Raw genomic sequence first — 26,849 nt, forward strand, 5'->3', positions numbered from 1 at the left:
AAGGCCGTGATTGACCCCTGTACTTGAATCATTCCCATGGTGAATGGCTAAGCCCGCTACGCTATGAAACCACACACTATTGCAGAAACTTTGATATTACCGCCCGCAATTGATATGGTGAAAACAATGTGTTGGGAGGCACAGAAACTCACATCAATACCTTTGTCAGATAACACTGATGAATAAAGAATTTATGCTATTGCTGACAAGCAAGGGGAAACTGACTGTCTCAAAAACTACATCTTATGGTCTCCAAATGGACGTTAGCTGTGAGGGCCGAGATGCCCATGCATTGATTTTTGCTTGCTCTAAATATCGGGGGATGTTATTCACGAGGACATATTATTCTTCCTCACGATTCCCGAGCATGAATCGTCACAGGGGATGTGCAGTGTGCCTGCGTGGCTATATTGATGAAAAGCTGATTCCACGGGATCGAATGGTGGACTTCTGTACAGATGGGGCTCCATCTATGGAAGGAACGGCAGGCATGACTCTGTACTCCAAGTGTCCCACACGAGTGATGACTGCTCACCTCCAGTGCTTGGAAGAGCACTTTGGGACCTACTTCCTAATCCGTTTGACTAAGATCCTGGCTCAGTTGACATGCTGGTAAGTGAAATTGAACAGCTGATTGAGCTGTAATGTGACTAAATGCATTCAGGGGTCACTAAAGAGGAGTTTTGGTTCCTGACTCAAAAGGAATACCCTGCCGTGTCCCTCTGAGCATTAATACCACATTCAAAACAAAAGGGAACTCGGAACTCTGAAATCTCTGACTTTCAACTTCAGTGCGTTTAAGACGAGACCGGAAAAAATCTTTTGAATGGTCAGCCAACTCAGAATTCTTTCTATGACTTTGACTTTCCAAACTAAAGATAACGGACGTAATGATTTGACTATGTATCAGAGTTCCCAGTTGTCTTGAAAGCACCATAAAACTCATGGTACCCTTCTCCAGCTGGATTCAGTGCTCTCGTCTGCATTAAAAACAAATATCCATACGGGTTGTATGTGACAGCAGAGAGCAGGTGCACTTTGTCGACCACGTCCCCCGAATTTGAGAAGCTCCGACGCGACATGTATCAAGCACACCCATCTCCTTAGTGGTGGTGAGAGAAGATAGACTCATTTGTAATCGACTGTCATAGCCCCACATTAAAAAGTAAACATGACCTTTTAATTACAATTTTTTTTCACATGGTTGGGGTCGCGAGAATTTATCAGATATCACTTTTTTATTTAATCTTTATTTAACCAGGTAGGCAAGTTGAGAACAAGTTCTCATTTACAATTTCGACATGGCCAAGATAAAGCAAAGCAGTTCAACACATAATAGAGTTACACATGGAGTAAAACAAACATACAGTCAATAATACAGTAGAAAAATAAGTCTATATACAATGTGAGCAAATGAGGTGAGATAAGGGAGGTAAAGGCAATAACTAGGCCATGGTGGTGAAGTAAATACAATATAGCAATTAAAACACTGGAATGGTAGATTTGACAGTAGATGAGTGTGCAAAGTATAAATACTGGGGTGCAAAGGAGCAAAATAAATTAATAAATACAGTAGGGGAAGAAGGAGTTGTTTGGGCTATTTATAAATGGGCTATGTACAGGTGCAGTGATCTGTGAGCTGCTCTGACAGCTGGTGCTTAAAGATAGTGAGGGACATAAGTGTTTCCAGTTTCAGAGATTTTTGTAGTTCGTTCCAGTCATTGGCAGCAGAGAACTGGAAGGAGAGGCAGCCAAAGGAGGAATTGGCTTTGGGGGTGACAAGTGAGATATACCTGCTGGAACACGTGCTACGGGTGGGTGCTGGTATGGTGACCAGCGAGCAGAGATAAGGCAGGACTTTACCTAGCAGGGTCTTGTAGATGACCTGGAGCCAGTGGGTTTGGTGATGAGTATGAAGCGAGGGCCAGCCAACGAGAGCGTACAGGTCGCAGTGGTGGGTAGTATATGGGGCTTTGGTGACAAAACAGATGGCACTATGATAGACTGCATCCAATTTATTGAGTAGGGTATTGGAGGCTATTTTGTAAATGACATCACCGAAGTCGAGGATCGGTAAGATGGTCAGTTTTACGAGGGTATGTTTGGCAGCATGAGTAACGGATGCCTTGCTGCGAAATAGGAAGCCAATTCTAGATTTAACTTTGGATTGGAGATGTTTGATGCGAGTCTGGAATGAGAGTTTACAGTCTAACCAGACACCTAGGTATTTGTAGTTGTCCACATATTCTAAGTTAGAACCATCCAGAGTAGTGATGCTGGACAGGCGCGCAGGTAGTGATCGGTTGAAGAGCATGCATTTAGTTTTACTTGTATTTAAGAGCAGTTGGAGGTCACGAAAGGAGAGTTGTATGGCATTAAAGCTCGTCTGGGGGTCGTGGGCCCCCCCAAAAATCTTGCAACCCCTGCCCTAACCACAGATGTAGGTTCAGATATTTTTCAGAACCCTAAATGCTTATGGTAATCAGATCATAGATCTGTGGTTAGGGGGTAACTTCTACATACTGCTGGGTATGTCGGCCCTTTGGTCGCCCAAAGGAAGTCGGTTTCCCTTTCCCAGGGGGCAGCTGGGGGAGAGAGTGGCCGGTAGAGAGAGGAAGGGTGACCTCTGTGACTAAAACGCACAGACGGAACCAGGGAATTTACAACACACACACTGGTTCACTCAGGGTAAGAGACAGGGACGGGTTGGGACTTGACAGGCTGTCTGCAGTGTGGGAATGAAAGTGACAACCTCTCAGACAAAGGCTTGGCCTCTGCTGGGGTCTGACCCAAAGGATGTCGTACACCAGTCAGCTAGCTAGCAGCACAGTCAGGGAGAATCATCACTTCACATATGCAATGCATAAGCCAGACACCTAAATCATGCATTGATGTCATTGGAAGATTTGTATGGAGATTCTGTCCACGTATCGCAAGTTAGAATTTGGCTCTTCGATCTCAAAACTACTCACAGAAGTAGTTAAAACATTAAAACAAATATAAAGGAATTACATTCACTAAGGCAGGCAGACAGTAATGCCTTCTCCCAGAGTGAGCTGCAGGATGACGATAATGTTGCCCGTCAGTGCTAACATCATCCCGGCAGTAACGCTTTAAATAAGAGGAGTTACCCCCACACACCCTCTCTGCCACCACCCTGAGAGGAACCACTGTACAAAAAGTCACGCTAGGATGAACGATACGCATCTTCTAGCAGTCTATTGATCGCAAAGGCGCCTGTGAGTCATAAAGTGAGCAATGGCAGGGAAACACTGCTGGTTTGACTGTCTGCCGTCTGTCCGGCCTCTCGGTACCTGGGTGTGTGTGTGTTGTGTACGCTGTGGTTGCAGTCACATTTAATGATGGTCCTTCATCGTCTACGCGAATAGATTTTCCCTTCCCATTTAATGTGAGCGAATTTTTACATCCCATATAATGTGGTAACGAAGAGTCGAAATGCACTTAGTGTTTTCTGGCACATTCAGTTATTTTCTTTCGCGTGTTTCATATGCAGCCACGAAATGCTGGCGCATAGACTTAGTGAGATTTGATTGACAAACAAACAGCAAGCTTGACTAGTTTATAAAGTGTTTGTTTTTTTTACCTTTATTTAACTAGGCAAGTCAGTTAAGAACAAATTCTTAGGAACAGTGGGTTAACTGCTTGTTCAGGGGCAGAACGACAGATTTGAACCTTGTCAGCTCGGGGGTTTGAACTTGCAACCATCCGGTTACTAGTCCAACATGCTAACCAACTTGGCTACCCTGCCGCCCCATGAGAACTGACTGAATAAAGTCGATCTCGTATATCCTTCCCATTCATAAATCATACAACTTAGTTATATATCCACGGTATCACATTGGGACAAGTACACTAAAAAAAATCTTGTTTGCATTTTCCATATTTAGTCCATAAGTCCATAAGGACTTGCCAGACAGTGACGTTAAAGTGAGTGACTCGTCAGCAGCCTACCAAATCGCATTAGTAAGAGAGAGTGGGCTTGTTGGCGATTATCTGCAGATAAATTATAAACACATTCGATGAAGATGGTGAATCCTCCTCACTGCAGGAACAACAGGCAGGCTAGTGGACAGAGAGCCTCACTCTGGTCCAAGATATGATAAAAGAAAGCGGATTGGATTGTTTTGAAAGCTAACGATACATCTAGATCCATATATTTGAAAATAACAGGTCTGCTGATTTGATCAAAGTGTTGACAACGGAGTAGTCGACTGCTGTTCTCTGTGTAGCAATGCCCATGATTAACACCAGCTACATTCTTCAATCATACCTGGATTGCAGATAGCTGAGAAAATGCCTCTTAAACAGAAGCTTGAAGCCTGTGGAAGTCAGCAGACTGATTCTTTAAGAATAAATACTTTGGTCAGTTGTAAAAGATCATTTGGGCTATTTACTTCATTTTTCGGTTTTAATTAAAAAATATATATAATTTGAGGAGCAAACATAATTATGGCAATTAATATGTTGCAAAAAATACTTTAATCTCAAGAGAAGACAGTTTAAATGTAAAGTTGAATGTTCTCTTACTTTGAATATAGACCCGATCATATAAGCCTAGGCGATAACCCCAAAAAACTAACAATGCACTGAATTCATACATTTTCAGTCATTTAAATTGTAAACACATTTTCACAATCTGAGGGCTAAATTCAAAGTTTTCAATCATTTCGTTGTGTATTTCGGATAGAATCAAGGCATTAGAATGTTCCAGAGGCCACCAAAATAGAGCTTGTTCGGGGACCTTAATTTAATATACTTGTACTTGACAGTGTTGATGAAATAAATACTTTCATCTCTTGTGACCGTTGCTCGTTTAGACCGCACAACTCTTGTATCTCTTCCATATTTGGCGTCGGGAAGGTGGTACTCAATATCAGGGGACGTTTCTATGGAGATTTAAAGGGAAAGACTCAGAAACACAAAAAAAAACAGGAACAGATTGTTTTCACGGAGGATGGATATTGAAAATCAGTCTTAGCTTTGTAAATAAAGATGTTTAGTCAAGCCTCGTGAGTGGCGCAATAAATGAGTATACATGTCAGTATTTTGTTTTCTATTCAGCGGATTTCACTTAGAAAAAGCCCATGTTTTCACTCACAAACTTGCAGCCACTTGTTAGCTTGTCAGTTGACGTTGGAAGTTAGCATCGTTCTCAGCGCCAGGGTTTTATTGAGCAGTGACCACTTTTTGATCATGCCCGTGACGACATTCCAGTCACACTAAACATGCTCAATTCTCAGAGTTAATCGTCTAACTTCAGAACCATATATGGTAGAGACATGGGGTTTGGACTATGGTCTTTCAGACACAATTCTCTATTGAGTTGACATTTGTATAAACCTTGAATGAATCATGGAAAGTTATAGAAAATTAGGGAGACAGAAATGGGGGAGGAAGGAGTGAGGGGAGGAAGGTCTGTAACTGAGGACAGCAGCAACATGTAAGATATAAGCCTGAGGAGCTTGCTTGGGTCTCAATGTCAGAACTCGAACCATGCAGTACCAACAACCATGACCAGACATACAACCGTCTGTGTGCCTTTTCCTTCTCATTCAAAACAAAGAGGTAGGCCGAACACATTTTGACAAGGGGAAACATCGAGGGAGTAAATAACTATATGTGACCAATCAGCACAGAGTGAGAGATTGTCTTGGTTCATTAGAAGCTGCTGCTGTGTGATTACCATAACAGAGTTCCAGCAGGGTGGCACAGCAGGCTCCCAGGATGACCCCAATCAACCCAATGAGCCTTTCCATTAGCACCTGCCTGCTAGAGTCAAACTGAGGCCGGAATGGCCTGGTGTTCAGCAGGGCACAATGTTGTGCACCGATCAGACAAATATTTGATGTAGAACTCCGCCTTCATCAGTTCCATTTCTATCCGTAGTGTTTCATAACGTTGACTTACCGAATGTGGCCCAGCATCTCCACAGCATTCGCCAAGCCAGAACAACAAGGCAGCCCAGAGGGCATCCAGTCAGTCCAGTCAACAACTCCCCACACATTATCTACCCCAGGAAGGGCCCAGTGATAAGAGCGCTCACTCACTCTGGGACCAAGGTTAGGCTAAAGACAATCAGCAGCAGTTGCCCACTTCACCAATTCACAGCCAGTCAGCCCCCACCCCCAGTCAGCACCATAAAAGGCCCGGCCATGCCCTGTTGACTGACATGGCACTCTCACTCTGCAACACTTCACAAAGCTGTGTGGCTGTGACTGACTTTGAAACAGTTACACTCCTACTACAATGTTAGTCAGTGTTTGAATTAATCCCCACTCTACGAAGTCTTTAACTATTTACACCACTATGATAAGAGCTGCCAAAACGAACTTACGGTTGTAGTCCATTCAAACATGGAGCCATCTTAAGGGTTGTTACAAAGGGATCTGAAAAGTAGCAGGTCAGGTGACTTACGGTCATTCATCTCGTTTTGTTGCCGTGTCATTTTAGTCCCGAAGCTGCCTCACAGTAAGGTAAGTATGTCAAGCAAAGCTTCTAATCGTTATGACCAGACCGCCTCTAACCATATGGGGGGGGGGGGGGACTGCAGAACGATCTGCATCTAGGATAAACTTAATTCAAGAGGACTTCAAGTGGCTAACTCTCCAATCGCCTCAAAAGAGATCAGAACCATGCTAGGAGGGAGAGATGGATCGACAGGGTCTCTGACATCATACCTCATTATATCCTTGCAGTCACGGTCTTAATCCAGGAAACAGGGCCAGTGGAATGGATGACTAAACCCTATGGTTAGAGAGGGGGGGAATGGATGACTAAACCCTATGGTTAGAGAGGGGGGAATGGATGACTAAACCCTATGGTTAGAGAGGGGGGGAATGGATGACTAAACCCTATGGTTAGAGGGGGGGAAGTAAAGCCCTCCCCCAGGCCACAGGTTAGAGGGCATAGGGGGGAGGTGAAAGAGAGGTTAATGATTGAGGAGTTCAGGACAGCCGACAAGCTTGGATGGTTGGGAGCCATCTCCTACTCTTTCAGTCTCTCTTACTCTTGCTCTCTACTCTCCTTCCCTACTTTTCTCTGGTCCCCCTTTCACCCTGATGCGCTCTCTCTGGTGAGGCAGCTCTGCTCTCTCTGAAACCGACTCAGGATTATGACAGTGTTCCTGTATAAGAACATTTTTAAAAAATCATGCACTTAGCGAGTCTCAGGAGGCTTATTTTGACTTTAACAACAGATGACTAAAATACAGAAGTTGGGCATAATAGACCATATTTAATTAATGGGTCCAAAATAACTTTTTGTTGTCATTTCCAAAGTTCAGCACATAGAACTGGCTTGTCTTTCTAGTCCAGTGCATTTACACCAAGGTAAGTGATAAAGCTCATTTTACACACATCTTTAAATCCAAGAAGGCAGGCCAACCCTGCTATTCCGGTATTTGAAGAGCCCTCCTCCCACGTCAGACTGATCTGAGAACAGTAATTATTGCTGAGCTAAAGCAGGGCTTTTAACTACCCAGCGAGTTGGCAGCCACATTCTCCAGACAGACAGAGAGGGGTGTAATACAGTGCATTCAGAAACTAGTCAGACCCCTTTACTTTTTCCATTGTTACTTTACAGCCTTATTCTAGAATAGATTTTTTTTAAACCCCCCATTCTCCAACTACACCAATACCCAATAATGACAAAGCAAAAAAGTTTTTTTTTTTTTTATGTATTTACATTAGTATTCAGACCCTTTGCTATGAGACTCGAAATTGAGCTTGGGTGCATCATGTTTCCATTGATCATCCTTGAGATGTTTCTCCAACTTGATTGGAGTCCACCTGTGGTAAATTCAACTGATTAGACATGACTTGGAAAGGCACACAAACCTATATAAGGTCCCACAGTTGACAGTGTAAGGCAGTGCAAAAACCAAGCCATGAGGTCGAAGGAATTGTCCGTAGAGCTCCGAGACAGGATTGTGTCGAGGAACAGATCTGGAGAATTGTACCAACAAACTTCTGTAGCATTGAAGGTCCCCAATAACACTGGGGGTCATCATTCTTAAATGGAAGAAGTTTGGAACACTATTCTGTTGCATTCCACCAATCAGGCCTTTATGGTAGATTGGCCAGACAGAATCCACTCCTCAGTAAAAAGGTACTTGACAGCCCGCTTGGAGTTTGCCAGAAGGCACCTGAAAAACATGAGAAACAAGATTCTCTGGTCTGATGAAACCAAGATTGAACTCTTTGGCCTGAATGCCAAGCATCACATCTGGAGGAAACATGGCAACATCCCTACGGTGAAGCATGGTGGTGTCAGCATCATACTGTGAGGATGCTTTTCAGTGGCAGGATCTGGGAGACTAGTCAGGATCGAGGGGGAAATTAATGAATGAGGCAAAGTACAGAGAGATCCTTTATGAAAACCTGCTCCAGAGTGCTCAGGACCTCAGACTTGGGCGAAGGTTCACCTTCCAACAGGACAACAACCCTAAGCACACAGCCAAGACAACGCAGAAGTGGCTTTGGGACAAGTCTCAATGTCCTTGAGTGACCCAGCCAGAACCCCGACTGGAACCGGATCAAACGCAGGACAAGTTAGATAAACTAGTAATATCAACCATGTGTAGTTAACTAGTGATTATGTTAAGATCGTTTTTTTTTAAAGATACATTTAATGCTAACTAGCACCCCAATGCTAGCTAACAACTCAACTGCAGGGTCTGTCAGGGAAAGTCTGGAATGAAAGGAGATAACACACTAGACACCATACGACAACACACTAGACACCATACGACAACATGTCAACGTGCGTCTGAGAACAGCGTCGCACAACCCACTATGAAGTCTGACAAAAGGTTGCGGTAATGTCACTCGACGGATTCTGTCACATAGCCCAGCTTGCACAAACAAGGTGCTGCCGAAAAACCGAAGCAAAACGGTGACAGTGAAACCGTTCCATGGCCTCCGTTTGACAGAACCAATCAGGAGATGAAGATTAGATTGCTAAAAAGGCAGTTCAAGTCCATTTGGAACCTTACAATCTAATAAACAGAAACTGATCTATTAAAGCTTACAGGCAGGGGACACAGGCACACTGGGGACAAAAACACACTGCTATCAGTCCAGGTCTTGGGGGGGGGGGGGGGGGAGTAGGCTACAACTAACCCTCAATGGAGATAATGTAGCAACACAGGGGTCATGACATCAGAGTAGCTCTTATCAGTCTGAGAACAGCAGACCCTGCAACACCTTCCCTAGGCTGACCGTACATCCCCCTCCACTATCAGCTCTATAGACAACCAGTTAGGAACACAGACCAGGTGTCCTGAATACCTTCCCCCTCCAACTCACACAGGGACCAGGCAAAGATAAGACGTAATGGAGGACTGATAAGCTTGTCAGGTCTTCTCGAAAAAGGTCCTCTCGGCCTTGTTCCCACAGCCAATAGGCTCGTTTTGGACGTGCCTAGTGGATTTACAGCCTCAGACGCAGCCAGACAGGAGTGTCTTACTAAATAACAACTCCTCTGGGAGGCTAGTGGTGGTTAGAGACACTAGGACTGGTCGTAACCACAGCAGCTGCGGTGGTGGTTGTGAAAGCCAAGAGGGGAGAGCTGAAAGCCACAAGTAACACCACCCGGCCAGTCAGTCCCCCTCCCAGTTAAGACTCCACGTTACACTCTATGCCTCCTTAGCCTTCGACCTTCACTCCCACTTTCCTTTAACACCGTGAAGTCTGAAGGGGACCTACTTCCGCCAGAGTTAAGAGCAGGTCGTCACCATTAAGGTGAGAATAGCACATCACTCAAAAGACGGGCTGAAATGCCATTAGGCCCTCTGCAGTGCTTAGTTAAACAAATAATCTCTCCCTCTCCGGTAATAAAAGACAGATTCCCAGCTGCAGCCTGCGCTGGACCACCGCCCTTGAAGGGTCGTGGAGAAAACACACGGCAGGGCAAGAGGCCAGAACACAGCCACATCCTCCTCTCCAGAGAGAGAGTGAATGAAGAAAGAGAGCGACTGCGAGAACAGCCTTTATTACGGATTCCATCTCTAGATCGGGGTGTGGTGCCATATTGAGTAAACATCCAGATACAAATCAAGCTTGGCTGATAAAAAAAACCCTGGTATGCATTTTAAAATGAGCTCCATGGCCTATTTCTAAGAATACAGCGTCCATGTGTACCGGGTGGGGCTAGCTGAGATATGCACACCTGCACTGACTCTACCCCCTTAGCTATACAGTTAGAGGCCCACTGAGCTAGACTGACTGACATGTTCCAACAGCAAAAATACCAATACTTTTACTACCAAGAGGAATTCAAACTACTATAGTATTCCCATCATAAAGCATGGAGACAAGTATGAAGCCTAAACTCACAAAACCAGGAAAGACTAAATGTGAGATTAACTTTAATGCTTTCACCTCAAAGTTAATGTTGTTGACAGCTCTGCTGTATGAATTCTACAGCTAAAAAGCACATGCTCTCTTGAGGTTTTGAGAGGACTCCGTTGGGCATTAGACAACACTGCAGCTTTTGAGGAGGTCAGTAAAAAACAGAGCTTTGCAGCAGCTTGAGGATATGGCTCTCTGGCAGGTAAGGCGTCAAGTCTCAGACCTCCACCACAAGGGAGTCCCAGGAGCGAAGCTCTGTCCTGGGACAAGACTCAAAGGAGACCTGGGTCTGGAGGTCTGCTGGCCCCAATCAGCCAAACTTGGCAGGTGCCACCAATGTCAGTCACCCCTTCAGTCGTCAGAGGGAAAGGTTCATTAAGATAGGAGACTTGGAGCTGGAGGTATTTTAAATAGTGCTTTGTGGCTGATGACAGCCCATCTGATAAGAGGGCCTTTCACAGGTGCCTGTTCAATATGGATTCCAGCAGCATTCTGTCATCTCCCCAGGACTCTGGGTTATTCATCTGACCTGCCTTATTAAACACGCTGTGAGGCATTACCACCTTATTGGAACAGCTCAGCCAGGAGCGGGCAAATTAGGATTCCCCTTTCTAAGTAAATATTTTTCAACTTATGACCTGAAGGGGGATTTCTGAGGAACTGGAGGGGGAAATGACATCACACTACTTGAAGTTTATGTTTGTGGGCTTCTTCATATTCTCCTCTGTCGAAACTAATGCCACACCCAGACAACACCTACCAGTCTATTAATACACACTTAAATCATAGAGCTTTAATAGCCTTCATTACACTGGAACGAATCCCCTCCTACACACCCACTTAACATGAGGCAATGGTCTTAATTTCCAATTTCTCATCGCTTATGGATGTGGTGTGTCGTAAACTGCTGCTCTCCTTCCCCGCTATGGAGAGTGTCTATGCCCCTCCTTTATACATACAGCATTAGGGCTGGGAATTCACGATAAGATATTACCACTAAACCCAAGTGCTGATACGATATGTATTGTGATTCTCACGATTCTATATGTATTGTGATTCTCACGATTCTATATGTATTGTGATTCTCACGATTCTATATGTATTGTGATTCTCACGATTCTATATGTATTGCGATTTGATGTTCTAAACATATGGCTCACCGCCTGCTGCAGAGCGACGAGAGAGCCATGAGAAAAAGAGTTTTGAAACAAGTGCTGAAAACAGGTTGGCTCACTATTTGAGAAGAAGCTAAAGGAAGGAAACACCAGAGTTTTGGCGCAGGTACAGATGAATAGTGCTACAAATCCATACTCAGGAGTCAAATGTCGAAGTAACACAGGGGTCACATTAGCGTTCAGAAATCTGCATTTTCAAGACGCAGAACAATAAAATATAAAACATTTGACTTGTGTTTTATATTGAAAGTCAGTGCGTTTTGCTTCAATAGAGCGATCAGGGGCGTTGCAACTGTAGCTTTCCTTCACACAATACATTAGTGCAGTGATCACCAACCTCGGAGTCAAGGTCACTTTCGCAGTCAAAAAGCAAGCAGAGATCTAGCGCTCAGATTTAGTTTTGAACCTAATAAAAACAGTTCTGAAGGAATGAGGTTAGTGCAGTAGACCTAATACATTTTGCCCATCTTGACAATATTGGTCTTCTCCGACGATATTGTATTTCAAAACGCCAATTTTGAGAACAAATAGATCAGTTGGTGGAGCACTTGCAAGGCACAGCTGAGCAAAAATAAAAAATAAATATCTTGAAATAATTAGCTTTTTATTTTAGTGGACTGATAGTACCTGCATCTGATGGTCATGGTGCTTTCAAGGCAACTAGGAACTCTGGAGGGGGAAAAAATTAAGTGATCCGTGAATTATCAGAGTGATCTTCAGGTCCTGGAATTCAGATTTGGATGACCATTCAAAATGGTGCTATTTGCTGTATTCTTTGACAGTCTCTCTCTGGTCATGGTTTTAAAAGTTCTGAAATCTCATGTAGGCTAGTAGCCTGCCAAACATCGCTGTGGCCGGGGTCATGGAAGCGGTAGGCACGGTGATTTGAGCTATCAGATAGGCCAGTACTGAAGGCGCACTCGATTTAGCCACAGGATCCTGGTCCGCTGGGTAGGCAGTGTCTTTTCAGTCAAATTAAATGGTTGAAATTGAGAACACTTTGCCTACCCGGTGTGCAGAGCTTCTGAATCAAGTGCACCTAGAACCTATTTTTTATTTTTTAAAGGAGCGCAAGCCTTTAACGTTGGCTTTTCTACAGAAATGCCTTGGAGATTGACCGGTTGGTGACCATTGCATTAGTAGAACACATTCGACACAAAATAGCTTCATTTTCATCAAATGACTACCGAAGTGCAATGCTATTTGGCTAACAGCCACACGTAAGTAAATGAGCTTACAATGAATAGGCATGGTCTTTTTTTCAAAAACTAAGTATGGCCATCATATTTCTGTGTATTATAGAAAAGTACACAGAAAAATGTCCTAATGTTTTGCTTGAAATTAAGTCTTACATTTTAGCAGAGAGAAGTGTCTACACATCAGGTGGAGCGCTGTCTGCTGATATAATGCATGTTTGTGAATGAGGGAATTGTAATGGCTTCCACTAAATAGCACATCCACAAAGTCAAAATTGTCAGGTGCAGAGCAGCAATTACATTAAGAAGCATTTTAGATATCCACGTTTACAATACACAGCTAAATATTTTAGGATATTTGTTTCTGCATTAACGCAACCCTGTAATATCAGCCCAAAATAATATTGCGACATGTAACTGTATAGAGTTATCCCCACATTACTATTAAGCAGCAGTATCCTTGTTAGTGCTGGACAGGAACATAGGTCCCCAGGAAACAGACTGAAGAACACTGCTCTATAGCAAATCTCTGACTCTCCAGATGAGTGCATCTCCTGTGTCCCAGGTGTGCCCAGTCTGTTCCGTTTGGAGCATTGTGGGAGGGGGATGGAGTGAGGACCTGGGGCATGACATAAATCCCCTGACGCCAGGCAACACTGCAAATCAATCGTGGCAAACACTTAACAGCATTGATAAACAGCCAGATCAAGGTTATGCGATAGCCCAACTGTGGACGCATTGTTATGGGGGGGGGTCCAGTATTTACAGTCCCCCAAGGGAGGTGGGTAATTTACTTCCTGGTTGTAAGGTCTTATCATCAGGCCCAGTGGCCTTGTGTAAAGTGTCCACGGCAGTAAATCGCAGGGGGAGATGGGCCCGTCTGCCGCTTCAATAACACAGACCGTTTAGGGAGGAATACTGCCTCTTAAAATGGCCCCGTCCTGGCTGAGGAGACAGCAGAACGACATTCCCTCTGTGGTACACAGAAACAGGGCTTCTCTCTGAAGGCACCACTGACTAAGCAGAGTTGGATGGGTGCAAACCCCAGACGTAAGAGCGGTGAAAGGGACTCCCACACACTGGGTGCTTGCAAAAAGCCATTGATTAGGTTTGGATGAATGGGGACAGGGTTCTGAGCCTGGCAGGTCACATGGTTGGATGTTGTGGCTGAGCAGGTATGTGGGTTATCCTATCCCTGGGAGCTCAAAACAGGCCCTGCTCATGAACCATGATGGCACGGGTTGAAGAAAACAGGTGAGGCTTTTTTTTTTGTTTCTCCTCCCTTGATAAATAGTGTTGTATCTGCCAAAAGAAGTTCCTGACTCTCCTAACAGAGCCCAGTGAGAATAGCAGGCGAGTTCCAGGACAGGACTCAAGGTTGTTCCTCATAGGCGCGTCATTCAGTCGTCTTCGATGGCTCGCACACTGACGGGCTAGCGTACACAAACTCCCTTTTGACCAGAGTGAAACAAGGTGCTTCATTTTTATTTTAAAAAAAACTGTAGTTCTGCACTGCAGTCCCATGGTTCATTATAGATGGAGGCTTCCACTTGTGTAACTCAATGTCTTACTGTTGCCCCCCCCCCACACACAAAAATCAATAGATGTTTAAAGCTGGATAATGGCTTTATGTAAACCCTCGCTGTGAAATATTGGCTGGTTGTGCAACACGGCACTGTATGATTACAATGTATAGATTTTCTCACACACGCAGGTTGCATGTCAGAGTGCTTTCCGCACTGTGTGTGTGTGTGTGTGTGTGTGTGTGTGTGACGTTAGTGTGCGTGTTCTGAAGGTCCTCCTGTGTGTGGAGACGAGAAATATGACACACACAATGAAAAACAAGATGTTTTATGTCACATACACCAGATAGGTGCAGTGAAATGTGTTGTTTTACAGGGGCATACTGAATTATGCAACAGAGCACCATCCACTTGGAGAGGTGACTTTGGTACAATGGAAAAAATGTAAGAATGTGCTGACGAACATTATCCAATTATCAGAGTGGGAGAAAGCAATTCTCTACAAAATTCACCTCAACCTCGCACTATGAAGTCACAGGCCAGTCAGTCCTTAGAGAGTCAGGCCAATTTAGGACACCTATGCAGGCTTCTGTGTCCATAGCAACCACAGCCAGGTGTAGTGTAACCATGAAGGCATGCCCAGTCCACCCAATTCCCAGCCCTACCAAATACTATCAACTCCCTCAAAGCGCGAGGCAGACCGCCTGCCTCATTTGGAACACATTTTCTGTCAGATGAGTATGTGTGTGTGTGTGTGTGTGTGTGTGTGTGTGTGTGTGTGTGTGTGCGCGCGCGCCAGGAGTCTCCACAGCCACCCACCACCACCAAACACGTGGGCCTGAGGGGAGACGTCTGGCAGCTGACCACATCCTTACACAGACTGGACCCCCCCCAGGTTCCTCATAACCACACACCACAGTGGCCAGCTAGATCACACATCTGGGCCCAACCTGTGTCAGGGAGTGGCAGAGAGGTCAGTCACTCAACGCCACCAGGCCTCTCCTCCCCTCTTGTCCTGGCCTCTATGTTCCAATCCTGGCACACAACACAGCCCCAGACTACAGCTAACTAGGGGTGTTCCAGTTCCACTGTTCAGAATTGGCCCGGCAATTAAAAAAGGGGGGAAAGAAAACGTGTTTGCGAAGGAGGAAGTCTCTCTTGAAGGCATTTTTCTGACAGTTAAGTCAACAAACATGAGGGTGGAGCTGTGTTTAGGGAAGCCTCGGTCACAGCGGTCATCCTTCAGGCAGCCATTGTCTGCTTGGCAACAGTATTATTATTATTACAGTCGACCAGGCCCGGTCAGTCTGTGGTGTTCCCCTGCTTGAGGCCTACAGGGGTGTGGGTTGGAGAGGTGGGACAAGGTGAAAGTGCTCCGGTAGTAGACTCCAAGAGGCCCCCCTCAGCCTGCCTAATCGTCCTCCTTGTCCAGCCCAGCCCCACCACACAGACAGCAGCAAGGTGGGGTCAGGTCGAGCCGAGCGCTGAAATTATTAAAAAGGAGGAGAGGGTACGCCAGGGACCCATATGAGAAGCAGCAGATGTTTCCAGTCTACATTTTTGGAGTTTCAGGGCAAGGCTGCTTCAGGCAGAGTATTCCCACACACACACAATTATCAACCGGCCAAACATTGTGAAATGGACATTTAAAAGCCTGTAAGTTATTATATCCAAACTACTTCTCACTGAAAGATATTTAGACTTAGATTTGGGTTCACCAAATTTTTACAAAACAATCCTGAGTGACTTGTTTGCAGGATGCTACAGTGCTATTCATCCCAACCTCCCCCTCATTCCTCCCTAACCTCAGTCTGTGATCTAACAGGCCTTTACCAGCCAGAGGGACAAGAGGGCTAGTTTGGTCACCCAGGGGCCACAAGGGAGAGAGGAGATAAGGGGGGGGGGGGGGGGGGGGGGCCTTCGTACATCAGCTGATATCTCAAAGTGCTGTACAGAAACCCAGCCAGCCTAAAACCCCAAACAGCAAGCAATGCAGGTGTAGAAGCACGGTGGCTAGGAAAAACTCCCTAGAAAGGCCAAAACCTAGGAAGAAACCTAGAGAGGAACCAGGCTATGTGGGGTGGCCAGTCCTCTTCTGGCTGTGCCGGGTGGAGATTATAACAGAACATGGCCAAGATGTTCAAATGTTTATCTCCAACCCAGCTCGCTGTCCGCACAAGGCACAAACACAGCCTCCCCCACCGTTCCCCTCTCTGACCACCCCCTTAACCCCTCCCCCTCCCACAGGGTGGCTGTGCTTTTCTTCCCTGTCCAAAGCAAACAGAGGGCCAACTTAGCAGACCCCCCTCTCAGCTCAACCCCCCCTCCAACAGTGTGCTAGAGTGAAGACTTTCCTGTGTCAGCGATTAGGCCCAGGCTAGTTGCAACAGAGGCCATGCTCAGGTTTTTCCCACATACAAAAATAGAGATGCTCACTAACCTGGGTCGGCCAGACAGACATGACAAAGAGCACAGCGCTTGGCTAAGCACTTGTGTAAGTATAATATGTGATGACACTGCACATGCTAACGCCTACTCCCCTCCTAATCTTCTGAGCCGGGCTCCACAAGACGGCTGGAGTTTCTGCCGCTTACAGAATGTAACATGCTTTTGTTGACTGATCAAAACTACAATATCTTGCTATAAAAATAAAAAAAACTCTACTGGGATATGATGCCACCCACCATCATTAACATACTTGAATAGATGCCTTTGACGGGAGTTGGCTTGATCAGAGAAGGTCAGAGATGAGTCGCCGGCACTGCCAAAGGCAGCATCAAAGAGTCTGAGCAGGACATACAGTACCATCAGGCATACAAAAAGGGGTTTGATGATGTCATAGTTCCAGGAAGCTCTGAGATACAGGCATGCAGCATTCCTAATCCAAGGGAAACAACCTGAGAATAGATCATTATTCAGGAGGAAACTCAAAGCCAATCAGGAAGACAAAAGACAACCAGCTGAACATTCACTCATTGCTCGTCATACTGAGAAAGAAATTAAATAAATATATGTATGTATGCGTACAAGTACCACAACAAGGTTAATGTATAGGCTACATTGTGCACAGTACCATGGCCATTCAACTGGGATATCTAGTTTATCAGTGAAACACCACTTGGACATTAGGAAGTGAACAGCACGTGCATTAGGCTGGCTCTGCCAGGAAGGCGCTCTCCCAGCAGGTTGAAAATGAGAAGAGGAAGTCCTGCCGTCTCTAAAATCGCTCTCTCCTCCTGCCTTCTGTTCCTCGTCATAGGAGAAAATGGAGGTTTAATGTGTCTTCACCTTTCACAGTTCTAGGGATTTGTGTGTGCTTTCAAAGCTAGAAGGTTGGTCCCTAATGTGACCATCACTCAAACTAAACGGGAGGGCAGCCACGTAATCATCTGGATAATGTGTGGACTGGACCGGAGTATTAGGCTACACCTAGCCCTGAAGATTGTGCTAATCTGTTTAAGTTACAATATTCTCCAGAAGTATTAAGGAGAATCCTGTACAAGGGATATGCATGTTTTCACTCAACTAGGCAATGATCACCAGACACCATTGAAGGGAGCAGCTAGGCAGGAGTCACCTACTGTAGGAGGTCTAAGTTCATGCCAGGGTCATTCTAAAAGCTAAATTGGCAGCGGCAGCAGCTCCCATGCTATCCTAGCATCGGACTGTTGTTCATAAACATGCATGAGAGACATTCCACACACCAAAACACCACCCCGGCCACTGACAGGCTGTACTAAACAAAAAGACAACATTCCGGGAATATGAAAGAAGACCACAAACTATTTGGCAGACAGAAACATGAAGACATTTTGTTCAAATGGAAGGAGACATTCCCTGTAACTAAAGGACAAGGCGCGGCTGAGGTAGGTTTCAATTACCCCTAGCTAAGCAGACTCAACGCAACACGATCAGATGAGGTTTTTTCACATGAGAAAAGTCCTGCAACAATAAGCCTGATATCAGACACCGGGCCTGCAAATTTAAATTTCCTCCAGTCAGAAGAGAGAGTGGAAGAAAATACCAGGTTGTGGGGCAGATCTCTATTGATTGTAAATACCAAAACAGACAAGTCATCAGCCCAAAATGATCTGATCGTGTGAGGTCACAAAGGCCTACAGGCTTGAGTCTGGCTCTGAGTGACTCAAGGAACAACCATATCAGGGGGCTAGATGGGCTGTGTGGTCGAGTGAGGAAAGGGCAGAGGCGGACTGGAACGACCGTCAGGCCTCTGAGGATTTATGGGACTGACAAGCCAAGGCCAGGCCTCTCCTACAGCAGAGACCACCACCACCTCTCTGCTGAGCCCACTAATCAGGGCACTTGTGTACGTGTGAGAGAGAGATCCACATATGATACCAGGTGTTTTCAATGTGCCCTGGAAGGGGGGGGGGGGGGGGGGGAGTCACCATCCCCACATCTTGTGACCCATTAGTCAAAGAGCACCATTTGAGAATTATATCCATGAAAATGTGTTCTCATTTTTGTTATTCAGCTGATTTAGATCACCCAACATAATACAGCAGCAGGCAGTGTAGTTGATAGATTAGGATGTGTAATAGCCAGTGTGGAGATGAGACATAAGGGCCATAATTCCATTTGAAGCCAGTAAGTGACAAGATGTGGTTGTGATCTTTGGCCCACTTCTTAATGAACTGGGTGGGAGCCATTACTCTGACAGAGCTTTCTCAGCTACACACACACACACATTAGGCCTTGAGCCATGACATGGAACACACTTACAGCTCCATTTTCCCAGTAGCAGAGAGTTGAACAGATTTGTTCATGGAGGAGGAGACAAGACACAGTAGTACACACACACACACTGTAGGATGAACGATACGTGCAAGTCCAAACCTCAGCATCCCCTCAAGTCAAAAGCCAATAGCTCCAATAGCTCAGCAAATACCAGCCTAGTCATCTTGTGAACTGTTCAACAACACCGGCAGTGGTAATCAAATATTACAATGTATGTCTCCAACTTTAAGTGGATAATAAATTTGGCCCAATGAAGAGGAGCCAAGTGTTGGCCAGTATGAACAGCAACAAACAAAATCACAGAGGGAATGACTGAGCCAAATAGACAGTCAGGATGTGCTAATCCCAGGCAGCCCACTCCAAGGTCCCCACAGATTACCACTGTCTGGATTATAAAATCACAAATTACAGCTGTTGGGAACTGTAAATCACCTTGTCTATTCTGTGTACGGTGTAATTACAGTACACAGCGAACGCCCACACAAGGATGCTTGTGTGTGCACATATTTAAATGCAGGGAAACCTGAAATGACACAGTGTAAAGAAAATGGGTGTGTGACAAATCTAATAACACGTCGTCTTTGATCAATTTAATCTCAAGACTATGAAGCAAGACAGGCTCCATCTGCTAAAGTTGTGCTCTTTTATCTAGGGTGATAGATCCGTTTCCCTAAAACCACATACCAGTCAGCCCATGTGGAATGGATGGTCTACTAAAGTACTGGGAGCCACTCAGTAATGCAAACACACTAATGGCAGATGTAACAAAGAGGTCCATTTCCTCTGTGCTACATTTTTTATGTAGCCTACTCTACTCTGCATGGCGTGAAGACAACATTTTGTGGACAAACTATTTTCTATACAAACTGCAGCATATGCCAGCTGGGGAGTGTGTGTGGACCGTGTGTATTTATCTTGTTGACACATTCTCCTTTTCCAATTACAAACAACCCTGAGAATAACGATATCCAATACACTCAAAAATGAAGCATATCATAGGGCTTTGTATGAAACAATCCTTCACACGACCTCCGATGTATCAGTTAATATGAAAGCTTGTAGTGAATTGACACAGTAGAGATGAATGTATAATGCGCCGTTGGTATCGACTTTGTCCACTTTGCTGATAGGGCACAAAGCAAGAAGTCCTGTGTTGTGCTCATCACTAGTATGTTGTTGCCATGGCAATAGTGAGTCAAGCGGCAAGTCACATGCTGGAGAGGAGACCTGCAGGACCAGAAGCTCTCCACCGTCATACATGATGAACCCGGAACAATAACAAACACGGCCACATGACATCACAGCCTTTTGCTGGTGGATGACGAAAGTAGATGTTAACATGGGATTCACAGCAGCATGGTTAAAAACAAACTAGGACTAAACATCAAAGGATCAGACGGTCAGTTAGGTTATACGTAATGTTGCTCTGATCACTGACTCAGTCCTCTTTCCATTCAAAATATAACAAAAAACAAGCTGTGCTTTATTTCGGTTGGCAGCAGTGCCACACAAAAGAGGATAGCGCTTCATTTCTGGTTAATTCCACCCAGAGTGATGACATACCTAGCTTTAACCCAGGTGGCCCCGTTTAAACAATCACACTTCGCAGGATCACAGTGGGCACACATTGCAAGTCCGGGGAGGGATGTGATAGGGCCTAAACAGTGCACCCGTTCCACTGACGCCAACAATCAAATCACTAGCTTCCACAGGGAAGAACGGAAACACTGACGGCAACAAAGCGGTTTACTCACGGACAGACTCAACCTTCTGACACGACGCAGTGATGCACAGGGCGTTGATTTTGGCCTGTCAAAAGTTTCCATCCACCCTCTCTCAAGCCCCGCAGCTAATGAGGATCAATACTAAATTGGAGAAGAAAATGCTGCTTGGATTGTTTTAACATTCAAGCCCTTAAGACTGCTGGTATTTTGTCCATACTCCAAAGGAGACAGACTTGGTCAGCAGTTACAACCAGTTGAATATCTTATAGCTTATTGAATATCTTATTTATCAAGAGTAAGGAGAACAAACATTGTTTTTTCCCCTGCTATCCACAAGCCACCAGTATGCCCGAAAAGAAGCAGTTTCATACAAACTACAAACAAACCCAATTTGCTCATTTCTATATATGATTGTGTGGTAATGTAATGAGAGGAAGTGAATTCCACAGGACATAGTCAGAGGGAGGAAGAAAATAAACACTGGCCAACCTGCTTTAAAATAACCAGCCATGGGGTCATGCTATAAAACGATGTCATTAACAATACAAAAAAAATCTTGATTTAAGGACCTCTTGTCATGGCTAAAAATGGCAACATTTTCAGAAGGCCTCCATTATGGTAACGAAAACTGACAACATCCCTGACATTTTGTTGGCAAGCTCATAAGCAATAAACAAAATTCAAAATTGTCTGAAAATTGCCATGCATTATGGTTGAGGGGAGCAATGGGGAGCAACTTGTGGGTGTGGGGAGCAATGGCTAGAGGGGGAGGGGTGTGTATGTTACATGTGAGACATGTTAATCCAACCAACACTAAATACATTTTGCTCAAGCAAATGCAAAAATAATGCACCTAGAAATAAGAGGGGGCATACTGACTCAGGACTGCAGGATTCCCAGAACACTGCAGCAAGTTAGTTACGTCAGCCATAGGCCTGAAGCGGTCCTGCTGTCCAAAGCTAATTAATCGGATGAGAGGGGTCCCCCGTTACCCCCAATGCTTTGACTTGCAACTCAGAGGTGGGGGTGGCTGGCTTCTACCTGCGCGCGTAAAAACACTTGACTACGGGTGGCAAACAGCACACACAGTCCACCAAATCTTAGCTAGACCTAAAACCCCATCAGACAAAAACCACGTGCAAGTTGGATGCAGAAATATCTGCACGAGACCCAAGTTTAATTTTAGTGGTTTGATTAGAACAGAGATTGGTAGCAAACCATAATCGATGGTCAGTATTTAGACCATTTTAAAACGGATTTAGCCTAGCTAACCATCTGGTTATATCGAGAAAAGCAGTAGTAGTAGGATAAGCCATAATCATTAGTTTACTTTGCCCACTACAGTACTAGTATTGCCTAAACACTAGACATTATCTTAGTAAACACGTATTTCGTTTAAAGTAGAAAACTGTTTATTGGACCTACCAAACGACCTGGTGGCATACAAAATGGCTTGATCGTCATCTCAACCATTGATAACGTTAGCTGATATCTAAGCTAGCTATCCAGCGAATCGCCGTTGTTTTATCTTTCTAGGTTTCTGTGGTTTTAGTTTGATGCCGGCTAATGATAGCCCTCATCACGGTGGTGAAATACAGAAGGCTTAGACGGAAATATAGCGATATGACGGGGTTGGTATCTAAGTGCGTGTTCCACGTGTAGGTATAACTATAATTTGAATGAATGTAGCTAAAACAAGCAAAATAACTGCAAAATACAAAACTGAATTGTCTGTAACTAGCTTCGGAGTCTGTGTTTTCCAGCTAGCTAACTAACGCCGGTCGGATTGCGTCTGTTTAGATGCTACTGTTAGCTAGCTAGGTAACGTTAGCGATCTAATAATACAGTTAAGTGTGACTGACATGATTGTTGCAAGTTTACGCGATCTGTTGGATAAATTGTGTTGCAGCTCGTCGTGCATTGCATACACTCGCCACAACTAGAGCGTGCTGCTGTTAGTGCACCACCCACTGACGCAAGAAACCCCGGTTCGAGACGTCTTTCTAGCTAGCTAACGTTCACAAACATTAGGCTAGATATCTGGTTGACAGGTTGGTTGCTCTCGAGTTTGGTTTGCGATTAACTAAGGTGTGGGTTAGGCACTTTGTTGAGACTCATTTTTGCATTTCAACAGTACTCTACAGGTATTTGTTAACAAACGTGTTTGGTTGCCAGTTTTTAATAATTCATCAGGCGCGTTTCCCTCAGCTAGTTCCCACTGCACTGGGGAATTATCGTCTCTTTTCCGACTGGTGCGGCCTGTACTCGGGGAAGGTCCACGGACTCACCTCGGTGGGTTGGCTGATCTCGAACAGGTCGAGCCGGTTGGCGTTCCAGTGGTTAATGATGTCAGCTAGTTTCCGCCGCTCCTCCTCCCTGCTCCCCGACATTCTGAATCCCGAAAGATACTCTCTATACAGAAGATCCCCTTGTCCCTACAAAAAGCCTCTGATCCGACAACTTCACGAAAAAAAAAGACAAATGCAGCAATTATTTGGTCTCTATACGGTTCGAGTGAAAAGCTGTCACCGGTCGCTGCACCTCTCTCGCGGACCGCTCCTGCTGTTTCCGCGTCCCTCTCTCTCGTTTATCGCACTCCGTTCTCTCTCCCCAGGAACCAAATGGGACTACCTTGGTGCGCGTTCACATCCTTACAATTCGCCGTGCACGAGCACAATAGTGATTTGTGCCTGTCCCCGCTTAACTATTTCGACTCCAGTCCAGCTTCCATTTGAGTTTCCAGTTACTACAAGACATAGATACAAAAAAATAAAAACGTTGTCAATGGACGGCAGGTAGCCTCGTGGTTAGAGCGTTGGGCCAATAATTGAAAGGTTGCTAGATTGAATCCCTGAGCTGACAAGGTCAAAATCTGTCGTTCTGCCCCAGAAAAAGGCAGTTAACCCACTGTTCCTAGGCCGTCATTGTAAATAAGAATTTGTTCTTAATGTTCTTAACTGACTTGTCTAGTTAAATAAAGGTTAAATAAATAAACCACAGTTCAATAAATAATAATTAAGCTATTACATATGCAAGTCAATTGTCATCTAATTATAATGCCACAGGTAACTGTCTTAATAGAGCATTGAGCCACCAGAACAGCTTCAATGCACCTTGGCATAGATTGTATAAGTGTCTGAAACTCTATTGGTGGGATGTGACACTGTTCTTCCATGAGAAATTCCATAATTTGGTGTTTTGTTGATGGTGGTGGAAAACGCTGTCTCAGGCGCCAGTCCAGAATCTCCCTTTAGTGTTCAATTGGGTTGAGATCTGGTGACACACACACACACACTTTAAACCCCATATGCTCTTTTAAGACCCCTCTTTCAAAGTCACTGAGATCTTTTCTACTAGTCACGGTAGCCAAAATAATGGGCTTCTGGGCATTTTGATACATGACCCTAAGCATGATGGGATGTTAATTGCTTAATTAACTCAGGAACCACACCTGTGTGGAAGCACCTGCTTTCAACATACTTTGTATCCCATATTTACTCAAGTGTTTCATTTAGTTTGTCAGTTACCTGTATGTTATCTAATATTTCATGACAGTAGGCCTATGTATGTTATCTGTTTCTCTCCTTGTCCCCAAAACAGATCTGAGTCAGCAGGTGTTGATTAGTCCTGTGTGGCTCAGTTGGTAGAGCATGGCACTAGGGTTGTGGGTTCAATTCCCATGGGGGACCAGTACAAATTACATTTTATGCACTCACTACTGTAAGTTGCTCTTGATAAGAGCGTCTGCTAAATGTAAATGTTGATTGTCATACTGCCATGGCAATGTCATCATCCTGTAACCACACCCACTGAGACATAGGTTTGTTTTGGATCTCAGAAAAACTCACTGTGACATGATATAGGCATGCCACTAACGGAAGGGTCAAACGGTGATCGCCTCATTATTTATACTCATTTTATTGCTACTGACAGATTTTGATTCTGACTCAAGACTAAATGCTTTGGAATTGTCAGCATATAAAACAACAACCTCTTGCAATAGTGTGTGCTGTAATTGTCAGTCAGACAGAAGAATGTTGTGTTGTATGGGATCATAAAAACAGGGCTGAACAGAGCATTTGCTCATATGGCTCTGTCTGTGTGGCCTATTTTGCGTAGCTTTCGCTCCTGTGCTCATGCAAAGATGGAAGGGCCATGCACAGTCTGACAGCATCACGTTAAACCTGACGAGCGCAGCTGTGCAGTCCTGTGCAGCAGTCAAGTCAATGAGGCAGGCAGGGCTACTGTGGCCACTGGCGCAATATAAGCCCAATTGCGTCACTACATTACGTCACTACGTTGCTGCCTGCGTTCTATATGGGCATGCGGGACTGGGCACTATATGGCTGAGTAGATTCTAGACCATCCTACAGAGCATAAAGACAAAGGATTCTTATACCAGGGCCAGGGGATAGTGTAGAAATCAGGATAAAGGGATATTTTCTGTCTACTAAGATAGTTTGTTATTGTTACTCAGAGAAAATCTGATTGCAGTCTTTGCACCAATCATTCCATCAGACACAACATAGTAAATAAAGACAAGATCACTCAGCAACATTTTGTTTGACATGTATTGTGAATGAAGATGACTTTGGTTTGGTCCATCTCTATCCATTTCTGTTTTTACCTGTTTTTGCTTCATGCCATTTGACTAAGATGACGATTGCTTTTGTTAGCATTGCTCTGTTTGCAGAGGTGTGTTTTCACCTCCCACCTTTTTATTTCTGTATCAGGGGAGACAGTTCACATCATAATGGAATTGAAATGTTCACAATTAAATCCGACTTATCCCTAACGTCCACATTTCACACCACTGCAGATGTTTCCTGTTTAGAAGGAAAGGGAAATGTAACTCTTGGACTGGCCAACAGAGGGATACATTTGTGGGGGGAAACTTGGAAAATTATACTGCCGCTATTACGGTAGATGAAAAGGACATGTTATGTCTGCAAAATATCTTCAAACAAATAGCTAACCTGAAATTGACAAAGGCAAAGAACATGTTTATCTATGTCACCATGGTACTGAACAGTGGCTAAATTAGGTGTCATCACGACAAGAGACATATTCTGCTGATTGAGTTGTGACTCCTCCATGTTCCCAAAGGTAGTGCAAATGTATTGGAAAAATGTAACAGTGGCAAGATTTTTGTTATTTAAAAGCACAGTGTAAAATGAATTGCATCTCCGGGGAGAAGGAAACTCTCACAGTCATGCTGAATTTCACATTTGAGAACAGCCTAGCAAACAAACACACTCAAGGTTCAAGCGAGGCTGTCTTGACTTTATTCGAGTTCAACTGTACATACGATGACTAGAAGACAAATGTACACTGAGAGTCAGAGTCAAGAGGAAGGTGACAATCAAGGTGTGACCTTTTTTTTTTACTGTATTTTAATGTAACCTTTATTTAACTAGGAAAGTCAGTTAAGAACAAATTCCTATTCACAATGATGGCCTACCCCGGCCAAACCCTAACCTGGACGATGCTGGGCCAATTGTGCACCACCCTATGGGACTCCCAATCATGGCCGGTTGTGATACAGCCTGGAATCAAACCAGGGTCTGTAGTGACACCTCTAGCACCGAGATTGTTTTTTTGTTACATTTCAATTGAACTTTTATTTAACTAGGCAAGTCAGTTAAGAAAAAATCTTATTTACAATGACGGCCTACCGGGGAACAGTGAGTTAACTGTCCTGTTCAGGGGTAGGAGAGATTTGTACCTTGTTAGCTCGGGGATTCAATCCAGCAACCTTTCGGTTACTGGCCCAACGCTTTAACCACTAGGCTACCTGACGCCCCTTATGCAGTGGTTTTGACCGCTGTGCCACTCGGGAGCCCACCTTGGAGTGGCCAATATATTCATCAGCTGCAGAACCATCAATATAACGGCATTTACAGTGTCAGTGTCCTTTGGGAACTCTCACTCAACCCTGTGCCATCAATCCTGTTATACACCAAAGAGGCTCAGTTGGATTGGCTCCAGGCAAAGTGTCCAGCCAGACAAAGCTGTATAAACATTTGCTCTGGCAGAGTTTGGTTTGGAGTTTGATGATTCAAATGGTGACTGTTGACAAGGCTCTATAAATCTCTGCCTCTGT

At 44.6% G+C, this 26,849-nt stretch overlaps 1 protein-coding gene across 27 annotated transcripts in view; it reads right to left on the reverse strand.

Annotated features, from left to right (window-relative positions):
- LOC110521052 (afadin) overlaps nucleotides 1-23,496 on the reverse strand; it is a 117,046-nt gene extending 93,550 nt beyond the window's left edge. For 16 of the 27 annotated variants that reach the window (XM_090232767.1, XM_090232762.1, XM_090232755.1 and 13 more), the window contains exon 1: nucleotides 23,035-23,496. In XM_090232767.1, coding sequence (XP_090088893.1) covers nucleotides 23,035-23,136 — 102 coding nt within the window. In that variant the 5' untranslated portion in view covers nucleotides 23,137-23,496. The remainder of the gene's footprint in view (nucleotides 1-23,034) is intronic. The other 11 variants (XM_036975792.2, XM_090232756.1, XM_090232766.1 and 8 more) reach the window with 1 other exon arrangement.
- Between the last annotated feature and the right edge of the window lie 3,353 nt (nucleotides 23,497-26,849).

Source organism: Oncorhynchus mykiss, chromosome 4 (genome assembly GCF_057628025.1).
Source record: "Oncorhynchus mykiss isolate SJ-2025 chromosome 4, ASM5762802v1, whole genome shotgun sequence".
Classification (NCBI taxonomy): domain Eukaryota; kingdom Metazoa; phylum Chordata; class Actinopteri; order Salmoniformes; family Salmonidae; genus Oncorhynchus; species Oncorhynchus mykiss.